The sequence below is a fragment of the Lucilia sericata genome, unplaced genomic scaffold (assembly GCF_015586225.1).
Source record: "Lucilia sericata isolate MDLA Ls3-8-SP2 unplaced genomic scaffold, ASM1558622v1 Contig000132F_arrow, whole genome shotgun sequence".
In the NCBI taxonomy this organism is placed as follows: Eukaryota; Metazoa; Arthropoda; class Insecta; order Diptera; family Calliphoridae; genus Lucilia; species Lucilia sericata.
The window spans coordinates 289,344-315,046 of NW_023994164.1; the positions used below are offsets into that span (position 1 = coordinate 289,344).

The 25,703-nt window shown below is 28.5% G+C and overlaps 1 protein-coding gene across 1 annotated transcript in view; it reads right to left on the bottom strand.

The window, feature by feature from the left end:
- Nucleotides 1-25,269, bottom strand: part of LOC119600987 (peroxidase) — an 87,725-nt gene extending 62,456 nt beyond the window's left edge. The window contains exon 1 of the mRNA XM_037951595.1: nucleotides 24,335-25,269. Coding sequence (XP_037807523.1) covers nucleotides 24,335-24,345 — 11 coding nt within the window. The 5' untranslated portion in view covers nucleotides 24,346-25,269. The remainder of the gene's footprint in view (nucleotides 1-24,334) is intronic.
- Nucleotides 25,270-25,703: the final 434 nt, after the last annotated feature.

Below are 25,703 nucleotides of genomic sequence, written 5' to 3' on the forward strand. Positions count from 1 at the left end.
TGGCAACAATTTAAAAAAAAACAGAAGTATGTTTTTAGCAAAAGATTTATTAGTTTGTTTTGTTTTTTTTTCAGAAATTATTTATGATAAAAAATTATATAAGATTTTAATGGTTGTAAATAAAAAAATTAAATAATTAATGAGATTTTTTTTGTCTACATGGAAAATTTCCATGCAGAAAATTAATGAAATTTTAAGAAATGGTCAAAGTATTAGATAAGCGAAGGTTTAGACATCACAAAAAATTATTAATACAACAATTTAATTCTAAGGTGGAGAGAGGTCAGGGTAATCTTTAAGAGTATGATCGGTAAGGTATGCCACTCGAAACCTAAGGATTTCAGGCCTATCAGCCTATCGTCTTTTCTACTGAAGACCTTAGAAAATCTGGTAGATCTATATCTAAGAAGCAATAGAGATACCCGTCTTATTAGTAACGCTCAACATGCCTACCTAAAGTATAAGTCGGTTGAGAGAGCGCTACATGAGTTGGTTAGTTATATTCAGCACAGCTTAGAGCACGGTATACTTAACAAAGTACCAGCACTTGAGAGCAACTGCACGATTGTCAAAATTTTTTTAATATGGAGTTTGACAAACGTGCGGTTTAAGCCTGTATACAAGTCTATGTATAAAAAATTTTAAACAATAATCAGTTGGGCTAGTGATGTCACCTTGTATTCAGTACAGCCTGGCTTAGAGCATAGGGAATACACTTTAGCCGAGTTTCTGGACATTGAGGGCGCTTTTAACAGCATTTAAATAGAGGCCATCAAGGAGTCGCTACTCATACTCGGGGTACTCCTAGTGAGTTGGATAGTTTCGATGCTTGATAGCAGAATTATGAACTCAATCTTAGGGGATGATAGGATTCGGTAACGAGTTACCAGGGGTACACCATAAAGAGGAGTGTTATCACCTCTATTACTGGTTACTGGCGATCAACCCTATCCTCAGGATCTTTAAATCTAAAGGTAGGAAGATAGTCGCTTATGCGGATGACGTGGTGTTACTGGTAAAAGGTAAATTTCTCCCGACAATCAGCGAGGTCATGCAATCAGCACTAAGCGATTTATCAACCTGCGAAAATAGGAATGGGTTGGGTGTGAATCCATCTAAGACGGAATTAGTTTTCTTCACTAGGAAATATAAAGTAAAGAGTTTTAGCTGGCCGAAATTAAACGGCGCTGAACTGACTTTATGAGAAGGAGCCAAGTATCTAGAGACCTTCTTCGACCGCAAATTGTCTTAGAAGAAGAATATACAGGAACGGCTTAAAGAGGTTTTCAATGCCTATTACACGAGCAGAAACTCTATTGGTAAGAATTGGGGTTTGCCACCAGACATGGTAAATTAGATTTGCACGTTGCTAGTAAGGCCCATTATTGCCTACGGTTGTACTGGGTGGTGGGTAGAGATGAGAAAAAGCAGTTATAGATAAAGTTGTGCTTCTATCGGCATAACAAGTTCTAGGGGTAGTACACCGCAAGCGGCATTGGATATTATTCTGAATCTGCTCCCCATTGAGAAATATGTTGAGAGTGTAGCGGCTAAGAACTTATTCAGACTGTTTGAATCAGCTCTAGTAAGATCAAAGCGGGTAGGCCACACAAGAATGCTGTACGGGGTAGGTCTAACAGGAACTGAGGGAAGTACGGAGGGTATTTCTGATCATTTGGTTACGACCTTGAACTTCGGAGTAACACCTTCGATAGTGATTCCTAGTAGGGATGAGTGGGATGGATCCAAAGTACTGTTTGAGGGGTGTGCAGTATTTAGTGATGGATCCAAGACGGATTCTGGCACAGGGGCCGGGACGAATGTAGCGTCTTTCAGGCTGAGATTCTGGCAATATGGAAATCCGTGGACATTATTAAGACACACATTACTAGGGGGTCGGGAGTGACGATTATATACCTGTATTGGGTACCGGGACACTGTAACGTACAGGGTAATGATATTGCAGATGAGTTGGCCAGACATGGCTCGGATCTGGAGCTCGATAGTAGAGTCGGTTCGGTAAAACCCGCCCTTTGTTATTACTATAGGCTAATTATGGAAAATTTCAAAAACTCCAACAACCGATCCTGGCACAGTAGGCTGGATTGTAGGATTTATAAAACGTTATGACCGAAGTTAAATCCAAAACCGACCAGATTACTATTAGGACTGGACAGGAAGAATATAAGAATTTTAGTAGGGGTAAAAACCGGACACTGTGCAATTGAAGCATTAGGGGTAATAGGGTCAGTAACATACATGAGAGGAACTAGAGACAGTAGGGCATATTCTATGCCACTGTCCCAGAATACAAAAGATTCCACGAAGAACTAGGAAATGTAGTAAGGTGTAGCATAGGCGACATTCTGGGGTTCATCAGGGGAATATTTTGATTATTCAGAAAACGGACAATTAGGGATTTCCCTTCCATGCCCACTTTCTTTCTTTGTTCTTTTTTGAGGGAAATTTTCACTCTTTTTATTTTCCCTTTTCTTCTGTCTTCCTTCTATTTCTCCTTGTTCTTTATTAAAGAGAATCACAATAGACCTTTGGTTCTCCGACTGGATGTATACCTTTTTAAACTAAACTAAACATAATTTAATTCTATAATTAAAAAATTATAAATTTAAAAAAATAAATATATAATCACAATAAAAAATTGCATAATATTTTTCACACAAATAAAGGTTTGCAAAATCAACAATATTTAAAAATAAAATTCAAATAGAAAAATTATAATAAATAATCGCAATTTTGTAATCAATTATTTTTTTATTTTTATTGTTAAAATATTAATTTTCATAATATTTCTGGTCTTGATAAAAAGAACATTACATTTAAACTATTTCAAGCAGTGAATTCGTTTACACTTTTTTCCTCAGTTTTAAGGCAGCAGTCAAGGTATAAAAAATTATATTTTTGAAAAAAAAAATCATAAAAACGTGACATGGTAGTAATTGTTATTTTATAAGAACACAAAATTATTCGACATTAGATATCTTTGTTACAAAGAAATATACAAAAATACTATAGCTACCAGGTAGTAGAATTTAGACTACTAAATATTCTCTAGCAACTAAAACAGAAAAAAAAATAAAATTTACTTGATGGTGTTAGCAAAAAAAAATTAAACAACAAAAATTTTTTAAAGAAAATTATATGTTAAACAAAAGAAAAACAGAACAACAATGAACAAAATTATTATAAAATAACAAGGTTACGATATAAACAACTGCAGTCATAACAGAAAACAAAATGAATTGGCGGTAATAAAAAAGCTTTAAGAAAAAACAAAAAATCATAAAATATTAAATAATATTGCAATATAAAGTAGTTTTTCTGTTTTGTCTTATAATCCTCACAAATAGTAACAAATGAGTAATATTAACAAAAAAAACAGATTGAAACAAAAGACTTAAGACCGAAACTTTAAATCATAAAATTTATAGATTTTATTTTATAAGCAACAAAAGACTTATAATTTATCAGCAATTATTTAAGAAATGTTTTTCAAGGAAGAATTTATTTGTTATTAATATAGGTAATAAAAAAACTACTGACATTAAATTTGTATTTTGAATGTTTTCTAAAGAATGAAAAGGCAAAAATATTATTTATTGTTAGATTTTAACAAAAACTATAGCAGCTGCTTTATTATTATTTTTTTTTTAAATGAGCTTTGTTGTTAAAACTATTGCCCTGTTTTAACAGGCGTTTTATTTTCGCGTAAGCTAATATTTTATAAAATTACATAAAATATTTTGACTCAAAATATTTCGGAACAAGCTTAACACTTTGGTTTATTACAAAAACATACTTACATAATATTCTTCAGATAAGAATGTAGTTTATATACTTATCAGTTATTGAACTCACCTGAAAGAAAAAGAAATATTATAATAATTACTATTTAAGGAAATTTTATAAAATATCTATTAAATAATAACAAGTAAGAAAGTATAGTCGAGCGTGACCGACCATATGATACCCTACACCAGTTATAAATATTAAATGTGATTTATTTTTCATAATAATTCATTGTTCCGATACATTTAAACAATTTATGGATGAAAAACTAATTTTCTGAAAGGGGGCTAGGAGCAAATATGGACCAAGTCCGATAAAGTTTTGTGAATATATTTATATTTATATAATATTTATTTGTGCTGAATTTCATCGCGATATTTGTGTTTATAAGTTAATTTTGGATATTCAATTAATTTTCAGAAGGGGACTTTGTATGGGAGCTAGAGTCAAATGATGCCCGATCTTTATTTGGCAAGGTCATCAAGGCTTGTATAAAACTTAGTTGTGCCGCCTTTTATCAGTATAAAGGTATACTTAACATAATTAGGAGCTCAGAAGCCCTTTTCAGGGGTTTCTGTTGTATGGGGGCTAGGTGAAATAATGGGCCGATTTTAACCATTTTCAATAGGCTTCGTCCTCAAAAAAAGCGTATGTGCCAAACCTTGCGCACAAAGTTTACATAGACAGCCAGCACGCCAGACGGACGGACGGACGTAGCTAAATCGACTCAGAAAACGAAACGATTGGTATACTTTAAGGTGGGAATATTTTTGTATGTTACAAACATCATCACAAATCCAATATACTCTCCCCACTAAAGTGGTGTAGGGTATAACAAGTAAGAAATTATAGTCAGGCCAAGTCGACCTTATAATACCCTACACCAGTTGTAAAAATAAAATTTGATTTAGTTTTCATAATAAAGCATTTAAGTGGAATTGTATATTCCCACAGATATACTTTAGCCATTTATTGTTGAATAAAAGTATGGATATTTAAGTCATATTTTAAAGTGGTCTTTGTATATGAGGCCCTTTAATTATAAAATTTATGAGGATCATCAAAGCTAGTATAGAACTTGGTTTTGCAGTTTTTTTTCCAGATACGAGTATATTAAACATAATTAAGAACTTAAGAGGCCTATTCGGCGGGTTCAGTTGTATGGGGGCTAGGTGAAATAATAGACCGATCTTGACCATTTTCAATAGGCTTTGTCTCAAATTTCATTCAATTATCTTCAAAAAAAATTTTATTCAATTATCTTCAAAATTGCGACCTGTAGTTCGATTAAAATGTTTACATGGACGGACGAACAGACGGACGGACATAGCTAAATCGTAGCTAACATAGCTAAATAGCTACTAATCTAAATTTAATATGTTTTTTAATGTTTTTAAGTTTTATGTAAACTTTTAAAGAAAATTCATAAAGTAATTCTTGAATAGAAAATTTACTATTAAAGCCTTTTAGAAAAATGTTTTATGAGGAATTTAGAAGTACCATTTGAAGAACAAAAGCTCTTGCTTGTAGATTCTCATTCCCTTGCCAAATTTTTCTTTCATGTGTTTGGTTTCAAAAATCCTATTTGGAGAATGAAAAAGTACCAAAGCTTATTCAGTATATGTTGAAATTTATGTTTCTTTTATGGATAATTCAAAATACCTTCTGAGGGACGATAAAGTATCTAAAAGTTCTCCCTTGTATGTTTAATTGCATGTGTTTTGGCTTTATATTACAGAACATTCAAAAAGTACCATTTAAAAAACGAAAAAGTACTATGGAATCTTTATTCAGTAGATTCTCATTCAATTATGTTAAATTTTATGTTTCTATGTTTAATATTAAAGAAAATTCAAAAATTACTCTTTGATGAATGAAAAAGTACCAAAAATTTCCCTTTTATAGATTATTATTCAATCAGGGCATCTAAATTAAATGTTTTTGTTTCCAAAAGTATGAATAGAACAGTGGAATACGTTTTCGAGGATTAAGTTTTCAAAATATTTCGTGTTTAAGTGTGTATATCAAAATTAAAACTGAAACTACACAAATCTGCATTCATTTTCACAAGAACATTTATTTTTTCAAAAAGTACCAAACTATACGAGTTTAGTCCCATGTAGGTTTTAGTAACCGAAAAATTTTTTTAAAATAATAGAAATTGTTGCAATGAGGGTTTCCCTTTTTGCTACTTTTCCTACCCATTAAAGTAGCGAAAAAATTTAACAGTGTTATTACCCGGGCAAGGATTTGTATGCAAATGCATGTTTGTAGTCAGTAAATCAAAATAACTTTTAGTTTTCTTTTCGAATCAAAGAATTTGCAACAAAACGGCATCGATTTGTTGTTGCATATTTTGGCATATTTTGTTATAAATGCATAAATTGCATATTTTGCTTTAAAATGCATATATTTTGCATATTTCTAATATTTTTATAGCATATATTTTTTTATTTTTCGAACACAAATTATATTTTAAAACAAATAAGAGTGTTATATTCGACTATGCCGAATTATATACCCACTATCAAACCGTATGCCGTAAATGGAATGCTCCTATATAAACATTAGGTTGATATTTAAAATAGGGCTTAAGTCAATTATGGACATATTAATTATTAAAAACAAAATATGTTTGTCTAACTTTAGGGTCAATTATAAAATTTAGTAGGGAGACTTTGGCTTGTAAGAAACTTACTTATTTCAGCCCTGGACTCGTATTTTTAAGCCAGTAATGGGCGTTTTTAATTTATATAGAAAAACCAAAGAAATTTTAGTAGTTTTTCAAACAAAAACCAAATAATGCCTAAAACTTCTAGTTTTTGTTTGGTGTAAATGGCATATTATATAAAATTTAATAAAAACCTAAATGCAACAAACATTAAAGAAAATTGGTTACATACATATATTTAAAAATTTGTACAACAAATAAAATAATTATACTCCAACTATATTTTTAGAAAGGCCAATTTAAATAATCTCCATTAAAACATTTATTTATTTTAATAAAAATTTCACTTATTTTAACAGAGAAAGTACAGTTGAACTTAACAACATTTTTAAATAATCATTTCCCTAACAAAATTAACAGGATATCATTTGCAGTGCATGTGTCTTAAGTCTTTTGTTTAAAAAAAAAACATAAAACCTAATTAAAAGTAATAAAAATAACTCAAATTTTTAAGTTATTTTAATTGCATACTTCTTGCTTTATATGCACACAAAAATTTAAACATTTTAAATTAAAATTATCTAAACATAAACTTAACAATTTCTTTTAAATCTCATGACTCAAGAAATGATAAAATTATTGCTTAAAACCAGACTTCTTCCTCCTGTTGCTGTTTATATGCAAATGAAATGAAAAGAAAATACTTTTACTTACTATTTTATACAACTTTTAATCATAGCCTTGACATATGTATATTCTCACATAAAAATAAAATAACAAAAAAAACATTTTCCGCCTTGTGGTAGTTGTTAACATAAGTTAAAAAAAAACTACAATAAAGTGTTAGAGCTAAAGTTTTTCTTAGGAGTTTATTTATAACAAACAATTATTTAAGAGTTTAAAGTAGCTTTAACAATATTTTGAAAAAGACTGTAAGTAAAAAAAATTACAGTTGTTATAACTTTGTATGAGATAAAGTAGAAAAACAACATTAAATTGTTTAACAACGGTCTTTAACACTGAATCCAAAAACAGAATTGAATGCATTTCTTTCTTGTTGCATTTTATTTTGGTACCAAAAAGAAATAACAGAAAACGAAATCTACTTAAAACCGTAACTGAAACTGAAAATAAAAATGTAAAACATTTCTTTTAAGAGTTTTGTGAGTGAACTATAATTATGTGTTTATATCTTGTTTTATTTCTCGTTGTTTGCCACATAATACAACCTCCAACTGCAACAGTTGTAATGCCAACCGGTACTAACATTGTTATTTTTTTTTGTGGTTATTTTTTGGATCATCTCCTTCAGCATAAAGCTGAGGTATGAAATCGAAAGTATGTTGAGTTTATTGCAAAGTTTGTTACTGATGATAATTGTGGAAATAATGCAAGCGAAATGAATTGTTGTCTATAAAACTTGCAAAACTTATTTTTAACGAATCGGTTTTATAATACCTTTAGATTAAAAATTGTTTTATTTTCTTTTATTAATAAAAAAATCAAGAGTTTTAATCGATTAATCGTATAATTTTAATCGATTAATCGAATAATTTTAATCGGTTATTCGGATAGTTTTAATTGGAGTCAGAGCATTGGTTTTTAATTTCACAAAATTCTATACATATTTCAAGTGTTGTAGAAAATGATGCGAATATTATCGTATAACTTTTTTAATTTAATCGGTTATTCGCAAACACAAAAAAACTGATTAATTAAATTAATCTGATAATATTATTCGATTCATTGAATTAAGGGCATAACTTTTATCGATTATTCGCAAAAATTTTAATATATAAAACCTTTTGGCAAAAACTCTAATTCTTTACTAATTTGTTGTATATACAGAAAATTCAATTACTAAAATTTTAGTTTTAATCGATTAATTTTAAGACATTATTAGAATATATTAATCTTATAAATTTAATTGATTATTCGAATAATTTTCGTCAATCATTTGAGTAATTTAGCTAAAAGCTCGTTTATAATTTTTTTGTATATTATTTTAATCGAATAATTTTAATTGGTTGAATAATTTGAATCGATTATTCGTGTATTGAATACATTTTATCGATTATTCGTTTGGAAATGAATTTTTATTTCTTGAAATTTTAATAATTTAAATTGATTATTTGAATAATTTTAATCGATTATTCGCGAAAATTTTATTGAAGCCTTTTAGCAAAAACTAAATTTGTTTTTTTCTATAGAAAATTAAATATTTTAAATCTATTAATCGAATAATTTTAATCGATTATTCGAAAAAGTTTAATCGAATATTCGAATCTTTAGAAATGAACAAACTAATATTGTTTCTTTATTTCTTGTTTATGGAAAAATTTAAATCGTTTAAAGCAATTATATAATTAATCGAGTACATATTCGAATAATTTGTTAACGATTATACGAATCATTTTAATCGATTGTTTAAAAAAGTTCGTCGATTATTTTTGCAATGGGAATTGATTATTCGAATAATTTCAATCAATTATTCGTATAATTTTAATCGGTCATTCGAATATTTTTTATTATTAGCTAAAATGCTAATAAAACATTATGTATTTAGATGGAAAGTTACATTATTTTAACCGAATCATTTTAATTGATTGAATAATTTCAATCGATTATTCGAATAATTCTTAAGAAATAATCCTACTAAATTTGATTAATTTTTTGTGTATTTGCAATTATTCGCTAGAAACATATTCTCCGATAAACGATTATTTGAATAATAAATAACTAATTCTAATAAATTTAGCCGATTATTCGAATAACTTCAATCGATCATTCCCTAAAAATAAATTCGATTTTAAAAATCGATCGATTATCAAGATAATTTTTGGGAAAGTATTCGAATAACTATAATCGATTATTCATTAAAAAATCGATTGTTAAAAAAAATTTAGTTATTTGTGGAATTTTAATCGATTATTCGATCAAAATCTATCGATTATCAAGTTAGTTTTAAGAAAGTATTCGAATAACAATTATAGATTATTCATATAATTTTAAATGATTATACATATCGTAATCGATTTTTAAACAAATTTATATTATTTGTGGATTTTTAATCAATTATTCGACTTATATTAATCAAATATTCGATTATTTTGAATCGATTATTCGAATATTTTTAAACAATTATTCAACTAATTTTAAGCGATTATTAGTAAACATTTTCTAAAAATATTTTGCCAAGAACTTGTTTATAAATTTTTGTACATTATTTTAATCGAATAATTTTAATTGGTTGAATAATTTGAATCGATTATTCGATTAATTTCCTGAAATAATCCAACAAAATTTTATTAATTTTTTGTGTATTTTAAAAATTAAGTTATTGATTATTCTCTAGAAACATTTTCTCTGACAAACGGTTATTTTGAATAACTGCAATCGAGTACTCGAATAATTTTAGTCGATTATTCGAATAATTTTAATCGATTATTCGAAAAATTTCAATCAATTTTTTTCTAAAAATTCTTCGATTATGTAATATAAACGATTATTTGAATAACTGCAATCGAGTACTCGAATAATTTTAGTCGATTATTCGAATAATTTCAATCGATTATTCGAAAAATTTCAATCAATTATTTTCTAAAAAAATTGTTTGATATTCTAATATATCAATAGTTTTAGAGAGTATTCGAATAACTTTAACCGATTATTCGTATAATTTTAATATATTATTCGATTATTCGCTAGAAATATGCATAGTTATAGCAATTTTTAAAAAAATATTCTTAAAAATATATTAAAAAATCAGATTCAAATAGTATTTTTATTTTAATTGATTAATCGGATAATTTAAGCTATTAATTTCAAAATTAAAAATTCAGATTAGATTAAAATATTTTCACTCAGTCTTTAGATAACCTTGATAACCGATACCACTAAAATCTTCTAATACTGGTTCCGATATGAAATTTGATCTGTTGCGAGTCATAGTTTGATACAACCACTGATTAATTTCAGTTATAAAGAAAAATTGATTCGATATTCTTATAGAAGAGTCGTTCTTAAACTACAAAACCAAAACATAATTATGAATGATCCTTTAGGTCTTGTTAAAAGGATAAAACCTTATCACGCACAATCCTACTTAATATTAATCCTTAGTTCACCCTAAGATACATATGTTAGTGTTTTTAAGAAAGTTAAGGAATTATTTTAAATTTTTAGAGAAAGATTCCTGTTAACTTTTAGTTTCAAACAAACAAGTAATCCATAACTACTACTGTAGCAGTATTACCTATTCGTTTAAGTTTAACTACAAATATTTCCCCACATGTTTCTTTTTTTCAAAAACACAATAAGACAACATGTTTTAAACCAGAAAAAGTTGTCCAGGAAATCATCTTTAACTTGTTCATTGGCCTGATAAAAATTCTCCAGTTTTTCACAGTTTTCGTTTTCTCTGAACTAACTGATGATTGTCATTGTATGACTGTAAACAAAAAAACGCTGTGATGATGCCATGCCTTTTAACAATTACATTTCAGTTTCAATTTAGTAATGTTTTGCCAACTTATAAATGTGGTTTAAACAAGTATTTAGGTGATGCAAACTAAACCAAACAAAAAAAAGATAAATATAACATACATGCTGATATAATTGTTAGAGTATAGTGTGGCAAATAAAAAAAAAGCCTGATTTTTATAGAGAAAGTAAAAATAAGTTGTGGTGTGGCAAGCACACACTTTGGGTTTGGGTTTTCCTTTGCAACATTAACTGACATTTGGTGCAATTGATTTTATTATGACTTGTTGATGTTTTTTTTTTTCATCCAAAAGCAACTTTTCTCAACATGAAGTTCAATATTATTTACAAATTGTATAATTAAATGGGTTTTTATTTAAAAGAAGGACATCAGGTTTTTTGCTGGGAATTGAAGATTTAACTTATAAAATATCCAGTTTTAGACAACACCAATTGAGATGCTTGTAAGTTTTGTGTTATAAAATGAGGAAAAGGCTTAAAAATACGAGCATGTAATATAATTTTTTATTTGTTGATTTTGAAATCAATAAAAAAAACTGTTACTTAATTTCATAAACTTTCAAATCACTGATAAAATATTTTTTTGTATAGAAAAAATTTTATTTTTATCTGTTTGATTTGTTGAGGAAATTATTGTTTTAGGCTTAATTCATCAATTGTCATATTTACAAGAAACTATAGACATTAAGTTTTTACAGTTATAAAGAAAGTTTACAAACTTAAATTTCAGATTGTAATCTTGTTTTCAACTTAAATTTTTTCCTAATACTCTGATAGCGATAATAAACTATTGCTCCTTAATTTCTAAATATTCGCGAGTATTCCAAGAATGTTATATTTTTCTTTATTAATAGCTAATGGTGCATACTTTTAGGCATTTATGGAAATAACAATGAAATGAATATTGATATAAAACTGAGAACTGTAACAGAGCTAGGAATAGTTTTGACAAGATAAATATTTTGTAAGATTTTAGAATAATACTTTGAAATGTTACAAACTGAACATTAAACTATTTCACAACCAAAAACGCTGCAGGGTATATTCATAAAATCTGTCTATGACAATGACACTTAACTTAACCTTATTAAACATTCTAACTCGTTCTAAATTCTAACATTAGAAAAACATCCAACAGATGTCTGCTACTACCTGACAACAGCACGTAACAGCTTTAAGATAAAAATCATAAAAATCTTCTATTTATATCAAGAATAATCATAATAAAAAATCAAACAAAATAATTTAATGCACATGAAAATGTTAATGAACTTTAACCCAGTTTCCGAAACACAAAATCTGACTTTCTTAAACGAGACTTAATAATTCAGTCTAGTGTTTATTTACTTATTAACATGTTAAAATATTAACTACACAAACAAATAAAATCTCATCACAGTTTAACTTTAACTTAAAGTCTTATTACCATCACAAGCGGTAGTAAATAAATAATAGGTAAATGGCCACTGGCCATAAATTAACCACAAAAAAACGGAATTTATGATAAACGAAATATACACTTTTTAAGGTGTGAATTTAGTAGTACCAACTAACTATATTTACATGATACCGAGTTTAAGCACTAAAAAACATACTTATTATTTTAGTAAGCATACATAAAAACTACATGTTAAAAGACTTTATGTAGAAAAAAAATACAACAACAAAAACAATACAAAATGAATTATATTATAAAAATTTTATTTTGTTAACTTTTTATACACTATACCACAGATGTTTGTTACCAAAATATTGATTCTACGTACAATTTGAATAATAATCACGTTCAGATAATAATGCTTAACGATAAGTCTATATTTTCGAAATTTTCGCGAATATTCCAAGAATCTATTGTTTTCTGTCTTAACAGCTAATACAAAATATTGCATACTTTTAGGTGTTTATGGAAATAACAAAAAAAGAGAACAGTTTAACGATATTCGTCCCTCTGTAGATCATTAAATTTAATATTTTTATCTCGGCGGAGAACTGTAACAGAGCTACAACTAGTTCTTTAAAATATACCTATAATCACATCTGATTTTGATTTAACAATGTCCCAACAATCTGTGTTGTTATGTTAAATTTAATTCTTTTTAGATTAAATTCAAAACGCTACATTGTTTTTTCCTGAACCACAAACATATGCATTTCCAGATGTAATAATTCTTGTAACTTTCAATAGCTAATGTTCCCACGAGTAACTAATAAGTTCTATGTACAATTCTAAATTGACTCATAATCTCTTTCAGATAATGATAACTCAATATTTTTAAGATGTTCTCGAATATTCCAAGAATCTTTATTTTCTTTTTTAATAGTTAATACATGATATTGCATACTTGTAGGTGTTTATGGATATATCAATGAAAAATACAGAACTGAGAACAATTTAACGATATCCGTCCGTATACAAATCATTAAATTTAATATTTTTTGATCAAGTTGAAAATTTTTTTTTAGAACTGTAACAGAGCTAGAACAAGTTCTAGTGGTAAGAGTTCCGATTTACGCCATTTAAATTCCATAAATTCTTCAAAATCGTAATGAGTATTTCTTCGCCTACCAAAAATAACCAGTTTAAAATCTGGCAACTTGGTGGGACACATGTACATTTATGACTGATCCATATATGGATTCCTGACTGTGGTTTAACAGTTTTGATACTGCACAGAACCTTTGAGGTTCTTATACCGAAAAGGGACCAATGGACAAACCTTACTTGGTGGCAGGAACATGCTGGCCAATGGTTCCAAACAGATAAATGGCAATACTGAAGCGGGAATCTATGGCCCAAATTTCCAAAAGGCCATCCCTATGGGTAATTACACCTCAATCTTTCAGGCATAGATGTATGCAATTATCATTATCATGCATTAGAGAATGTCTGAGAAGAAAACTGTTTGACATCTCCAAATGAACTGGGTAAACATAATAAACTCAAACTATGTTGAGTACCTGGCCATGAAGGACACTCTGGCAATGAAAGAGCAGATTGTCTTTCAAACCGGGAGGGAGCGCCCACTTTTGGGCCAGAACCATTCTTTGGTAAAAATGTGATTCATATGTTGAATCTGAATTTCTTCGGAGTCAATATCAGGACTCAGACAGGCAAAAAGCTTCATAATGCTAATGAAATGTAAATCCCAAAAGTTACTTTGTGACTGTCAGCCATTATGGGCTCTTAGAGTGAGTATTCAGGGAGGCGCTTTTGTTTCGCTTAATTGAATATTCAATCTCTTACCATCTAGAACATTAAGATTCATACGTGAACTCAATCTCCAATGGTGAATCAAAAGGGCTGCAAAAAAGATCTTAACTTGGGTCGTAGTGCTTGGTGCCCCCTTAAACAATCAATCAATCAACTACAATTGAGAAGATATTTCGACCATATCGCATCGACGTCTCGATATTTAGTTCATATATAATATTCGCTAAAATAGTGTTAACGTAAATTTAAGCCTGAAAACCCCTGCAGGAATTAGGTGAAAGTACATGGAAGAAAATTCCCGAGCCAGTAACCAAGCTATTTTAAATTTCTCAGTGTAGACTGAACATATATCGCATTGTTAAGATCAAAACAAAATATCATTTTTAGGAATTATGGGGCTCTTGAAAACAAGATTTGAAAATCGACATGCATATGTATATGTAGATGTGATGTCATGGAGAAATAATTAGAAAAATCACTCAAGGTAAACCTATAAAGCTTCTATATATATATCACAGAAGCTGACTAATGAATTAGAAGGTATTTATAAAAAACATTATTAATAAGACGTTATTAAAGTACTTCTATGTTATCATAACGGTATGTAGTAGTCATTGAAAAGTATGTTAAAACGTAAGCTGGGTAACTATAAAATTTCCTTCATATTTCTTTCCTATTCATAAAAATTAAAATTTATTTCTATTATCGTTTCCGCAAGAACACCTTTTTCAAGAAGTTTTCTAGCTAGTGTAAAGCTTTACAAGATCGCCGATAACCGACTACACTTATTTGCTTATAAAATTTATTTACTTATAAAAGTTAAGATTAAAGTTTATAATTTATTTTAGAATGTAACAATTTATGCAGTTGGCATTGCAAATGCAAACTTAATACTTATTTGCAAAAGTTTAAATGATTTATTTTATACGAACTCACATTTTCAGATAAATGTTTATTAACTTTGAGCCCGCATTATAATTTATTTAAAAATAACTGGAATATATTTTTTTTCCAACACTTTTAATATATTTAATGTGTGAAAAGCAACGAATAAAGAATTATTTGCATACAAAAAAAAATATATTATTAAGAATATTACTTCCTTATAATAATTAAAGAAGATTTGAATAGATACTCATTTAAGACGATTAATAATGTGAGAAAATAAAAGGTTTATGTAATTTACAAAAAAGCTTAAAACTAACTACTGTTAGTGTTAAGGTTGACACTAGTAGTCAATTAAAAGCGGCTTATATGCAATTGAATGATGTTGGATTCTAAACTTAATATATTAAAAAAAAATATTTTAATTTTTTTTTTTTTTGTTAAGTTGTTAAAAAAGTTCTTTAAATAAATTTTTTAATAAAGTAATTGAAGAATAATAAACTGGAATTTTTCTTTGATTTCTATAGATTATCGCTGATGATTTTTAAACTGACTACCATTTTTGCAATAACTAATGCGAAATCTTTAAATCATTAGCTATATTTAGTTGTAAAACAAATCTTAATGTTAAATTTGTATTTGTGGAAAATCATCCTATTCAATTAGCAAATATCTTGTTTTTTTTTAAAGTTTCATTCAGTTTGTCAAATGAATGACTTCGCTACACTGAAATGTATAGACCAAAGAAGTGGTGATGAGATCATACTACAAAAACTATTCAGATCGATTACCTAATTTTAATATAAATCTGAAATTTTTATCTAATTACTTATGATCGGACACTTTATGGTGGGATTAATGTCAGATCTTATCGTCTGTCAATATTACAGTCATTGCAGAAGTTGTTTAGACAAAAAATAATTTATTGAGCTCCCTCAATGTGACCACATTACTGTGAAATTCCTGTTTTGGAACGCTTCTAATCAAAATTGTTAGAAGACCTTAAAAATATTAAGGAAATTTTGGGTAAATATTTTCGAAAGAGAAATAAGTATTTAATTCGAAAATAATATTCAGATGAGGTGAACTGAATTTTGAATATATGTTGATGAAAGTTTGATAAAAAAAAAAATCTTCTAAAAGATAAAGTTATTAATGTCATATTGGAAAAAATACATGCCTTCATCACCTTTCATCATAAGGTTAGGATAGGTTAGGTTAAGTTGATAGGAGGATGTATATACATCAAATCCGAATAAATACACCTAGGCCACCTGTTGAGCGCTCCTTTTCTAGGAAAATGTTTGTTGATAAAAAAACAAAACCTTATATAGTATTCACCAGTCATGGGGGATAATGATTACACAAAGTAATTCATTACATGGTCAATTACAATTACTTGTAAGGTGTAATTGAGCAATAACCAATTACAATTACCTTTAATTGTAATTGAAGTTTTTTCAATTACAATTACTTGTAATTGTAATTAAAGTTTTGAAGTTTACCAATTACAATTACTTGTAATTTAGGTATCACAAATTACAAATTTCATGTAATTATAAGGAACAAAATTCACAATTACAAGTAATTGTAATTAAAAATTCTTCGATTACATTTACAAGTAATTTTAATTGCAAAACTTCACTTACAATTACAAGTAATTGTAATTTGCTAACATTCAATTACAATTACAAATAATTGTAATTGGTAAAGCTTCAATTACAATTAAAAGTAATTGTAATTGGTAAAGCTTCCATTACAATTACATCAAATGTAATTGTAATTGAAAATGTAATCATTACGCCCATGTCTGGTATTCACTGAATTTATTATCGTCCGATGTTTAGAAACTCAGTTTCCTGGACGTAATTCTTAAGAATAATCAAAACAGTGTTCATGAGGGAATAATATCACTCCCAATTAATTTAGATCTAATTTCGGCAAAAGCCTGACAAGGGCAAAGAAAGTGCTCCACTGTCACTTTACATTTGTCTTAATCCTGTATGTCCACTAAGAATACACACCTATCATACTAATCTCAGACTTGCTCATTTTGAAGAGGCTTCTTGTTCTGCTCTCATCAAGGTCGCCCCACAGGATCTTTGTGCTGATCATTAAGTTTTGTGTGTTTAAAGTGAGTTTTGAAAGATGTCTAGATTAGGTCCTTATGAATAACACAGGCCAACGAAATGAAGGTTTGTGAAAACTTTTGAAACCAATTGATTTTAATGTAGTTTATACTGCTGAAACCATTTTCTCGCAAAATGAGTTCGAATATCTTGTTCATATATTACGGAAATTTTATATAATTGTAAAAAATATATATAAGTTTAAAGGTTAATTTGAATTTTTCCCATGTCATCATTAATACGGGTCTTCATTATATATTTATACTAAGTTTCATTTAAATTGGTTCAAAACAAAATAATATTTCACTATGGTTTCAAGGGGATTTCTCAATGACCTTCACAGTTTATGGGTTAACATTATTCGATTTTACTAAAACTTCAGATATATGTATCATATTATCTTAAATTTTATTATCTGAAAAAAATTTATATAAAATGGACAACAATAAAGAAAAAAACCTATTTTTCAAAAATTTAACAAAAAATAGTTTTCTCCGAAATCTTCAGAACTCAATTCGCAGGTACCGCTAATATGTAAGAGATATCGACCTAATTTCTTTACTATTTTATTCCTTTATTTATTGTCCATAAGTCACATGAATATTTTTCACGAATTAACGTAGTCCCTTCACCCGAAATTCTTCCAGTATGCATTTTTATAACTTTAAGTATAAGTCCACTATTCGCAACACCTGAAAAATTACAGAATTTTTTATTTGGGACTCAAGTATACAGTCAGAAGAACTAAAAGTTGAAAATGTGGAAAATTGGTGGGTGATACGACTTTTTATTTCCACATTCTGATTCAACACACCTAATAACACTAGAATTAGTGAAAATTTTTTAAAAAGTTTTTTCATCGTTGGCCTGTGTTATTCAAAACTGGAATGAAATTTGTAATAAATAGTATGAATCGAAAATAATGTTTTTCTCACATCATTTCTATTCGGAATAAGAAAAGTTTATAAATATCCCAGCAAAATCTTTACTTACCCGGTAAGTAGGCAAGTAATATTGGAGCAAAGTGTAAGTACTTTCTTTTTGGGTGAATAACTACTTATTTTTGTTTGACGATGACCAAAAAATAACTGGTTACAAATGTGCTTATCGGACTTTTCCGGATTTAAAACCGGCTTGACAGTTATTTTCTGTGTTTATTAGTAAAAATCAATATTTCTTCAAAAATCTTCTGATATCGTCTAGGTTTAAAACCATTAACTAATTCCTTATTAGACATACGCTCTATACATCTGGCTACAAATTCTATCCAAAAAAAGAAATGAAATAATTTTATTAATAAAGACCACTCATTACCAAGTAATGTGTGAAATAACTACATTACCTGCAATACTCATTACCAAAATTTGAAAATATTTTACTGGGAGAGTGTGTTATTAAACATGAGGCTTTTTACCTTCTTGAGAAAGTATATACGCATATTCTGGATCTTTATAGATAGATGAGTCTATTAACCCTGCAGTTCGACAAAGAGTCAATGCATCCGTAAAAGACAGTGATTTCCACTAACGTCTAACCATTTGGTTGGCTATAATTCGTCTTTCGTCACGGATGTACTCTTTGTAAACGAGGGTGTAGATGATCGTCACTTTAGTGTCCCCTTTGTAAGCGAGAGAGGGGACACTTAAAAAGTACTTGTCTGCCTCTTCGTAACATATGGGGTGACGATTGACTTCCTCGTAGGACAAGCACATGTTAAAATAGCTAGTCACCTGGACAGTTGGTGGCTAGGTGTAACCCTATGTGGTAGGCTAAATAGGGAGTTCGGGACTGTCCGACCGAACTGCTGGGAAGCAATGTCCGTCAGTTTATCTGTATCTTGAAATCAATTTTCTAAAGGCCACAAAGATCTTCGGTATTCAAATCTTTAATAGTTCTATCAGAGATGATTTCGATTAGTTTCTTGTTTAAAATTAGCTAAATCGGTACATTAGTAGCGGAGATATGAGCAAAAATTAGAGACATCTAATTTAGAGAAAATTTTGAAAAAAAAATTAACATTTTTGTGCCTTCAGATGCAACAAAACAACAACAACATACAGCTTCATTATGAAATTTGTTTATGTCCAGTTATGAGCGTTTTTAAACCAGTTATGATCTTTAAAGTAATTTTTAAAGAGAACCTTATATGGGGGGTAGGGTCAGTAATAGACCGTTTTTAAATTCATTCAATTAAAAACTCCACCATTGATTTAATTCTTTTAAATATCTGTTCTGCACATGCCTTCTATACCGTTATGTGTATTTAATTAGCATAATTATTTGAAATTCTTCATTGGTTTTTTTTTCCACTCTCGACATATTGTGAGTAAATATTTGTATTCTATATTTGTTGTTGTTTTTGTTTAATACTCAGCTCTTAAAATTGTTTATTTTATTCTTCTTCTTTAATTTAGTATATTGTTGTTGTGAATTGAATACATATTTACATACATTCGAATAAATGCCATGTCAAGTGACACACATACATTTATTTACTTCTACAGGTATTCTACACAAACCAAACAATACTTCTTTTTTTTACACTTTACTACAATACTCTACTCAAATCAAATCATGTAATGGCTTTTTTCGGTGGGTTCTCATTTGTAGTTGTAGATGTTGTTGTTTTACTATTATGACAATGTGCTTATTTTTCCGTGTATATCATTTGTTTTGTTGTATTTTCTATTTCTATATAAAAAAATGTATATTTTATTTGTTATTTCTACAATTTATTTAGTATGTGTGTTATGAAATTCTAGTTTTTGTGTAAATAATACTATAAATATACCAAACTGCCCTGCTGTTCAAGATGGCTGTCTCCACTGGTTACAAAACAAGCTATATGTAATGTGTGGAGAGCAAATGAATCATTTCCTTTTTTATTCTTAAGTAAACTAAATAGTGGTTACTTTAAAGCTGTTCTCTATTTCATGCCTTCAAAAGTTGTTAAATATGTGAAAATTAGCCATTTCGGTACATCCTGCCCGAACTGCAGGGTAGAGTGTTTGTTGATTAAAAATATTCATATTGTCATTTAAAATTCAGGTTGAATGCGCTTTTAATAGGTTGTATTTTAAACAAATATACATATATCTGTATATCTTTTAGTGTGTGTTAGCCAATATGTAGGTGTATATATTTATCTTTACTATTGGTTTTACATTTATTTCAAATGTGTAATATAAAAATTGATATACATACAATAGGTTTTTGGGTTTGGTCTAAATACAAATTGCATTGAATTGTTTTTATTTCTATATATATATTTTTTTTTTTGCTCTTTTTCTTCATTTTTCTTTTATTCATTTACAAATATCAACATAATGATGTCTGTAAAAGGGAAAACATTTGATATTTTTGCCATAGATAATGTCGAAAAAAAAACGAAATTTAATTTATGGATTCTTTTGGCAATAGTGAAATAATATGTAATATTATTTTGTTTTGTATTTGTTAGTTCAGATTTTCCGGGTTTAATAAAATATACATATACACACCTTCTTGTGGCTGATAAGAGAATTTAATATATGAAAGTATATTTGTATTTGTTAATAAAAATTAATAGAATGTAAATTTTATAAATTGAGCAACAAATATTTTTTTACAAATTTGTAGTAATTTATTGCACAGTGGTAGAATTTTGAATATAGGGGGTAAGGCATATGTATAAGATATGAAAAATATGGTTATTGGATATGACAAACATTTTAAACTTTCTCAATTATTATTAAAATATGATTATTATTAAAAAGACTGTGCTACAGGAATGGTATTATACGTTTGTGCTGATGTTTGTGACGCATAAAAATATTGGTCCTACACCCATCTTAAAGTATACCGATCGACTCAGAATCACTTTCTGAGTCGATTAAGACATGTCCGTCCGTCCAGTTGACTGGCTGTCCATGTAAACCTTCTGCTACAGGCCACAATTGAAAATGGTTGAAATCGGTCCATTATTTGACCTAGCCTCCATACAACCAGACCTTCCGATTTTGCGTTCTTAACTCATAACTACATCAAATATACTACTATCTCACCAAAAATTGGCACAAGTAATTTTTATATAGGCATAAATTTTTATAATGATCGGTCGTCGTTTGACCCTAGCCCCCATACAAACCCCCGTTTAAAAAATATCTCAAAACTCCAAAAATTTACTTATAACCATTAGTATCGCAATGAAATTCAGCATAACTAACCTTTTATAGAAGTACATCCCTCTTCATTATTTGTTGAGGGTCGGCACATATTTGACCCTAACTATCCTAAAACCTCTTTTATAAATGTTTGGTTCATCAATAAATTGCTTAAATACATCAGAATTAAGGTCAAATTTAACATAAAAGTTTCTTTATGAAAAAGAAATAATTTTTAAAATATACCCATGGTGTAGGGTATCATATAGTCGGCCATGTACGACTATACTTTCCTACTTGTTTTTATATAGTACTAACATTACATTACTAGTCTATTGACTCGCCTCAATCAACAAGTCTATAGCCTAGTCTATGGACTAGTATACTGACTGGTTTATTAAAAAGTCTGTGCATCTGAACAGAAATGTTCATACTAAATTTAACTTTTCTCAATTTTAGCCTTACGTAGTTGTGTTTTTGAATATGATATCTCTATATATATCTATATATGTATGTATAATAGCGAAGAATATTTAATACATAGAATGTGCCTCTCACACAAGATAAATTTTCAATAGCGGGTCGTGATACATAAAGAATACGAGTAAATCATAATAACCCGTACGTCGAGATGCGTATTCTTCTAATAAATGTTCTTTGATATTAGTCATTTAAGTATTTTTTGTAATTCACTTTTTTCTAAAATATTCTAAATTCTTAAATCAATCACATTTGGGGATTAAATCAATCTTTTACAATCCTTAATCAATCGTATCTCAATCAGGTATGCATTTTAGCTTTAATCAAACCAAATTCTCCAAATATCTACATTGAATAATACATTAACTCAAAAAGAGCTTATGTTAGGTTCTTCTGTACATGAATCAAGTATTTTGTACTTGATTCAAGTACTACCGTACTTCTGAAACCCCTACTGATCGATTTGAGTACGGATTACTCAATTTATTTTTAGTATATCGACTTATTAATATTCCACTATGTCTAATATATGGTCTAGTCTACATACATATGTACATACTTGTCTATTAGATAATCTTCAAACGAGTATAGGAATTAGACTATGCACTAATCTATAGACTAGTCTACTCACTAGTTTATGGACAAGTCTCTAGAGAAATCTAGTCGCTGTGTACACATCAACCAGTGGATTCGCTTGAGATGGCAACAGCACCGAAAAGTCATATCAGTCCGTAAACCAACATTGTCTTACTGCGATTTGGATTTATGTGTTGTTTCTAGATAACGTGTGAGTAGTTTGAGTTAAAATTTTACTTGTATTTTGTTTTTGTTACAATAACAAAATACAAGTAAAATTTGTGCTCAAACTACTCGCTCGTTATCTAGAAACAACACATTAAACCCATAGAACAGAACAAAACCTGCAGGCGACTGGTTACAGTGTTTTTGAGATATGTATTCTGGTGAAACCCTAAATCAATTGAACTCTCCAGTTTGAGATAAAGACAGACAGATGTTTTGGTAGTACTGCCTTCCCCGGGATTGGAATAGTATTAAGGTGAGATTTATTGCCCTCGAGGGGTTTAATTTTTTATTTTAAATATATGGTTAAATCCACAAAAAGTGTGAAATTTGTTTAATGTCACATTGATGTCCTTTTATACATACATATGCAAACTTACTATCAGCTATTGCAAATCTGCTCGCGTGAAAATTTTTTAAGATTTTTTAAAAATATTTTTGAAAAAATTATGAAAAATTAATTTTTCAATATTATTAAACGAAAGTTTAAAAAATCGATAAAAGTTTTTATCGTTTTCCTATATCCATAACATTTTGGACACATCATCGTGACGCGCATTTCCTTCAGTTTTCATCAAGTGTACAAATTATTTAGTAATACCTGCGTTCGTCGATTTCTTGGTGTAAAATGTGTAAAAGTTACAAAATAAAAAAATTATCCTTGCGACTTTATAGTGGGTGATGGATGACAAACAAATCTATCATAAGTCATATAATTCACTCTAAATTTTTAAACAAATCGTAGAATAAACTTTATTTAAATATTGAGGAATTTGGCTGCCGCATTACAAAAAATGATGTATTTTTCGAATTCACGAAGCCTTTGAGCCAAAGTTTTATAAATTAAGATTTGTACAAAATAGGAAATACCCAGTAAAAACTCTCATTACCATGTAAGGGGTTGAAATGCTTAAATTTACTTACACAAAATTTTAATACGGTTATGTCATGGGAGGCAAGTACATACCACAAACGATTACAAGTAATTAGAAAAAGTAGTCATTGTAAGTCACATAAAAAAAACTTATACAGCTTATACTGGCAAGATCACTTATGAATTAAAAAGTATTTATATAACACATTATTAGTAAGACCTTATTACACTACTTATACATATGTAATCCTGGCAATATGTAGTAGTCATTGAAAAGTATGTTGTTACCTAGTTTTAGCTGTGATACTTATGTATATAAGCCAGATTCATTGAGTCAAAAAGTTTTTCTAGATTTAACCATATGTACGTATAACGAAAACGTTTAACTACTTAATTTTGAAAAGATCTTTTTTATCTCTTCTAAACTTCACAGATGGACATACGCTTAAAAACACCAAGCTCCCCAGAGACATGTATTTTTTCCAAAAATTAAAAAAAAAAAACGTTCAAAATTCAAAGGAAGTGTCACAACAACTATTAAACCGTTTGTTGGTTTTAGTTGATTTTCTTTACTTTTTTCATCTCATTTATTTGTGTACAACTACAAACAAGAATTTTAATTGTTACCATTTAAAAACGCTGTTAATGATCAAAAAAAGTTGACAGCAACATGGTAAAACTGTCACAAAAATACAAGAAAACTTTTAAAAATTAAATTAGGAAAAAAACTAAATAGTTATTATATACTTAACAAAATAACAAACAAATGCATTTAAAAGACATTCCTCAAAAACTAAAATAACAAAAAAAAATGGCAGGCAGTCAACTTACCTTAAAATCATTTTGTTACGTTAAATTAAACAAATGGCAATTCTTTGTTAATGACTTCTTTTTGGAAAAAAAGCGATACTTGTTGTCAGTTGCAGCTATTTGTTGCAACAATAAAAATTAAAAGGAAATAAACAGCAACAACAATATGTAATCCACTTATGGCAGGAAAGAAAAATGAATGTTAGTAGAGATATATATATATATATGTATATATATAACTGTTTAAAATAATTTATTTTGATTTTTATTATTTATTTTTATATTTATTTTAAAAATATAATGTTATTAATTAGCACTGGTTGGTTTATTTTTATTAATTTGTATTTTCTTTTTAACAAGTTATAACTGTGGGAGAGCTATTTTACTTATAACAAGTTTGTGTCTTAAGTCTTTTGTTTTTCTACACTTTTATTATTATTACTATAAAAACATTAATTATATTTTTATTAGCCCCTCGTTTTTTTGGTTTTATTTAATTAATTTTTATTTTATTTAGAATTTGAACTTTCTTTTAGACAAATGACAACAAAACAACATAAAAATTTACAATGATTTGTAACACTTTCCCTGGCTGTTGGTTGGTTTTGCAAAGAAATGTGAAAATACAAATTTATGATTCTTTTGTTGCTGTTTGTATAATTTATTAAGAAAAATCATTCACAACATCATGAATGTCAATTTTGTTTTCTTTATAAACTTTTATTGTTTCACTTCTTTTTTATTTTGGTAAATTTTTATGTCATGCTTACACGCATTTTATTTGTACATATATACTTTTTTTCTGTTTTTCTTTTATATTCTTTAATTTCTGTATTATTTTAAATTCAAATCCATACTACTCAAGTAATTTAGTTTTTGTTTTAATACACCAATTTTCAACCGTAATTCGTTATCCGCGTTCTACAACCTTAACGTTGTATGTCCCACAATTAACTGATTACTTTGGCCAATTGCTGCCAAAGAAAAACCAAAATTCGAAAAAAACTGTAAGGAAAAAAACACAACACGCTCACTTGTGCAGACAGCAACAAACGTTTAGTGGTTCAAGCCCGCCGCCGTCAGCGTTTTGTATTTTTTTTTTTATTTTTACCCACCACACAAAACTACAACAAAAGTTGTTAACAGTGCCTCTGTTTGTTGTCATTGTCGCCTTTAGCGTTAACGTTAACGCTTTGTTATTGTTGGTTTTTTTTTTCTACTTTTTATTAAGTTTGCTTTGATTTGCTTGCTCTGTATGAAAGCTCTTTTTTATGATAAGATGCTGTAGACGTTTACTGCTAGTTAACTTTGCCTGAGCAGCCATATATGATGATGTTGATCTTATGATGAGTTTAAGTTTCTGTTTTGAGTGTTTTCTAAAGTTATGTTT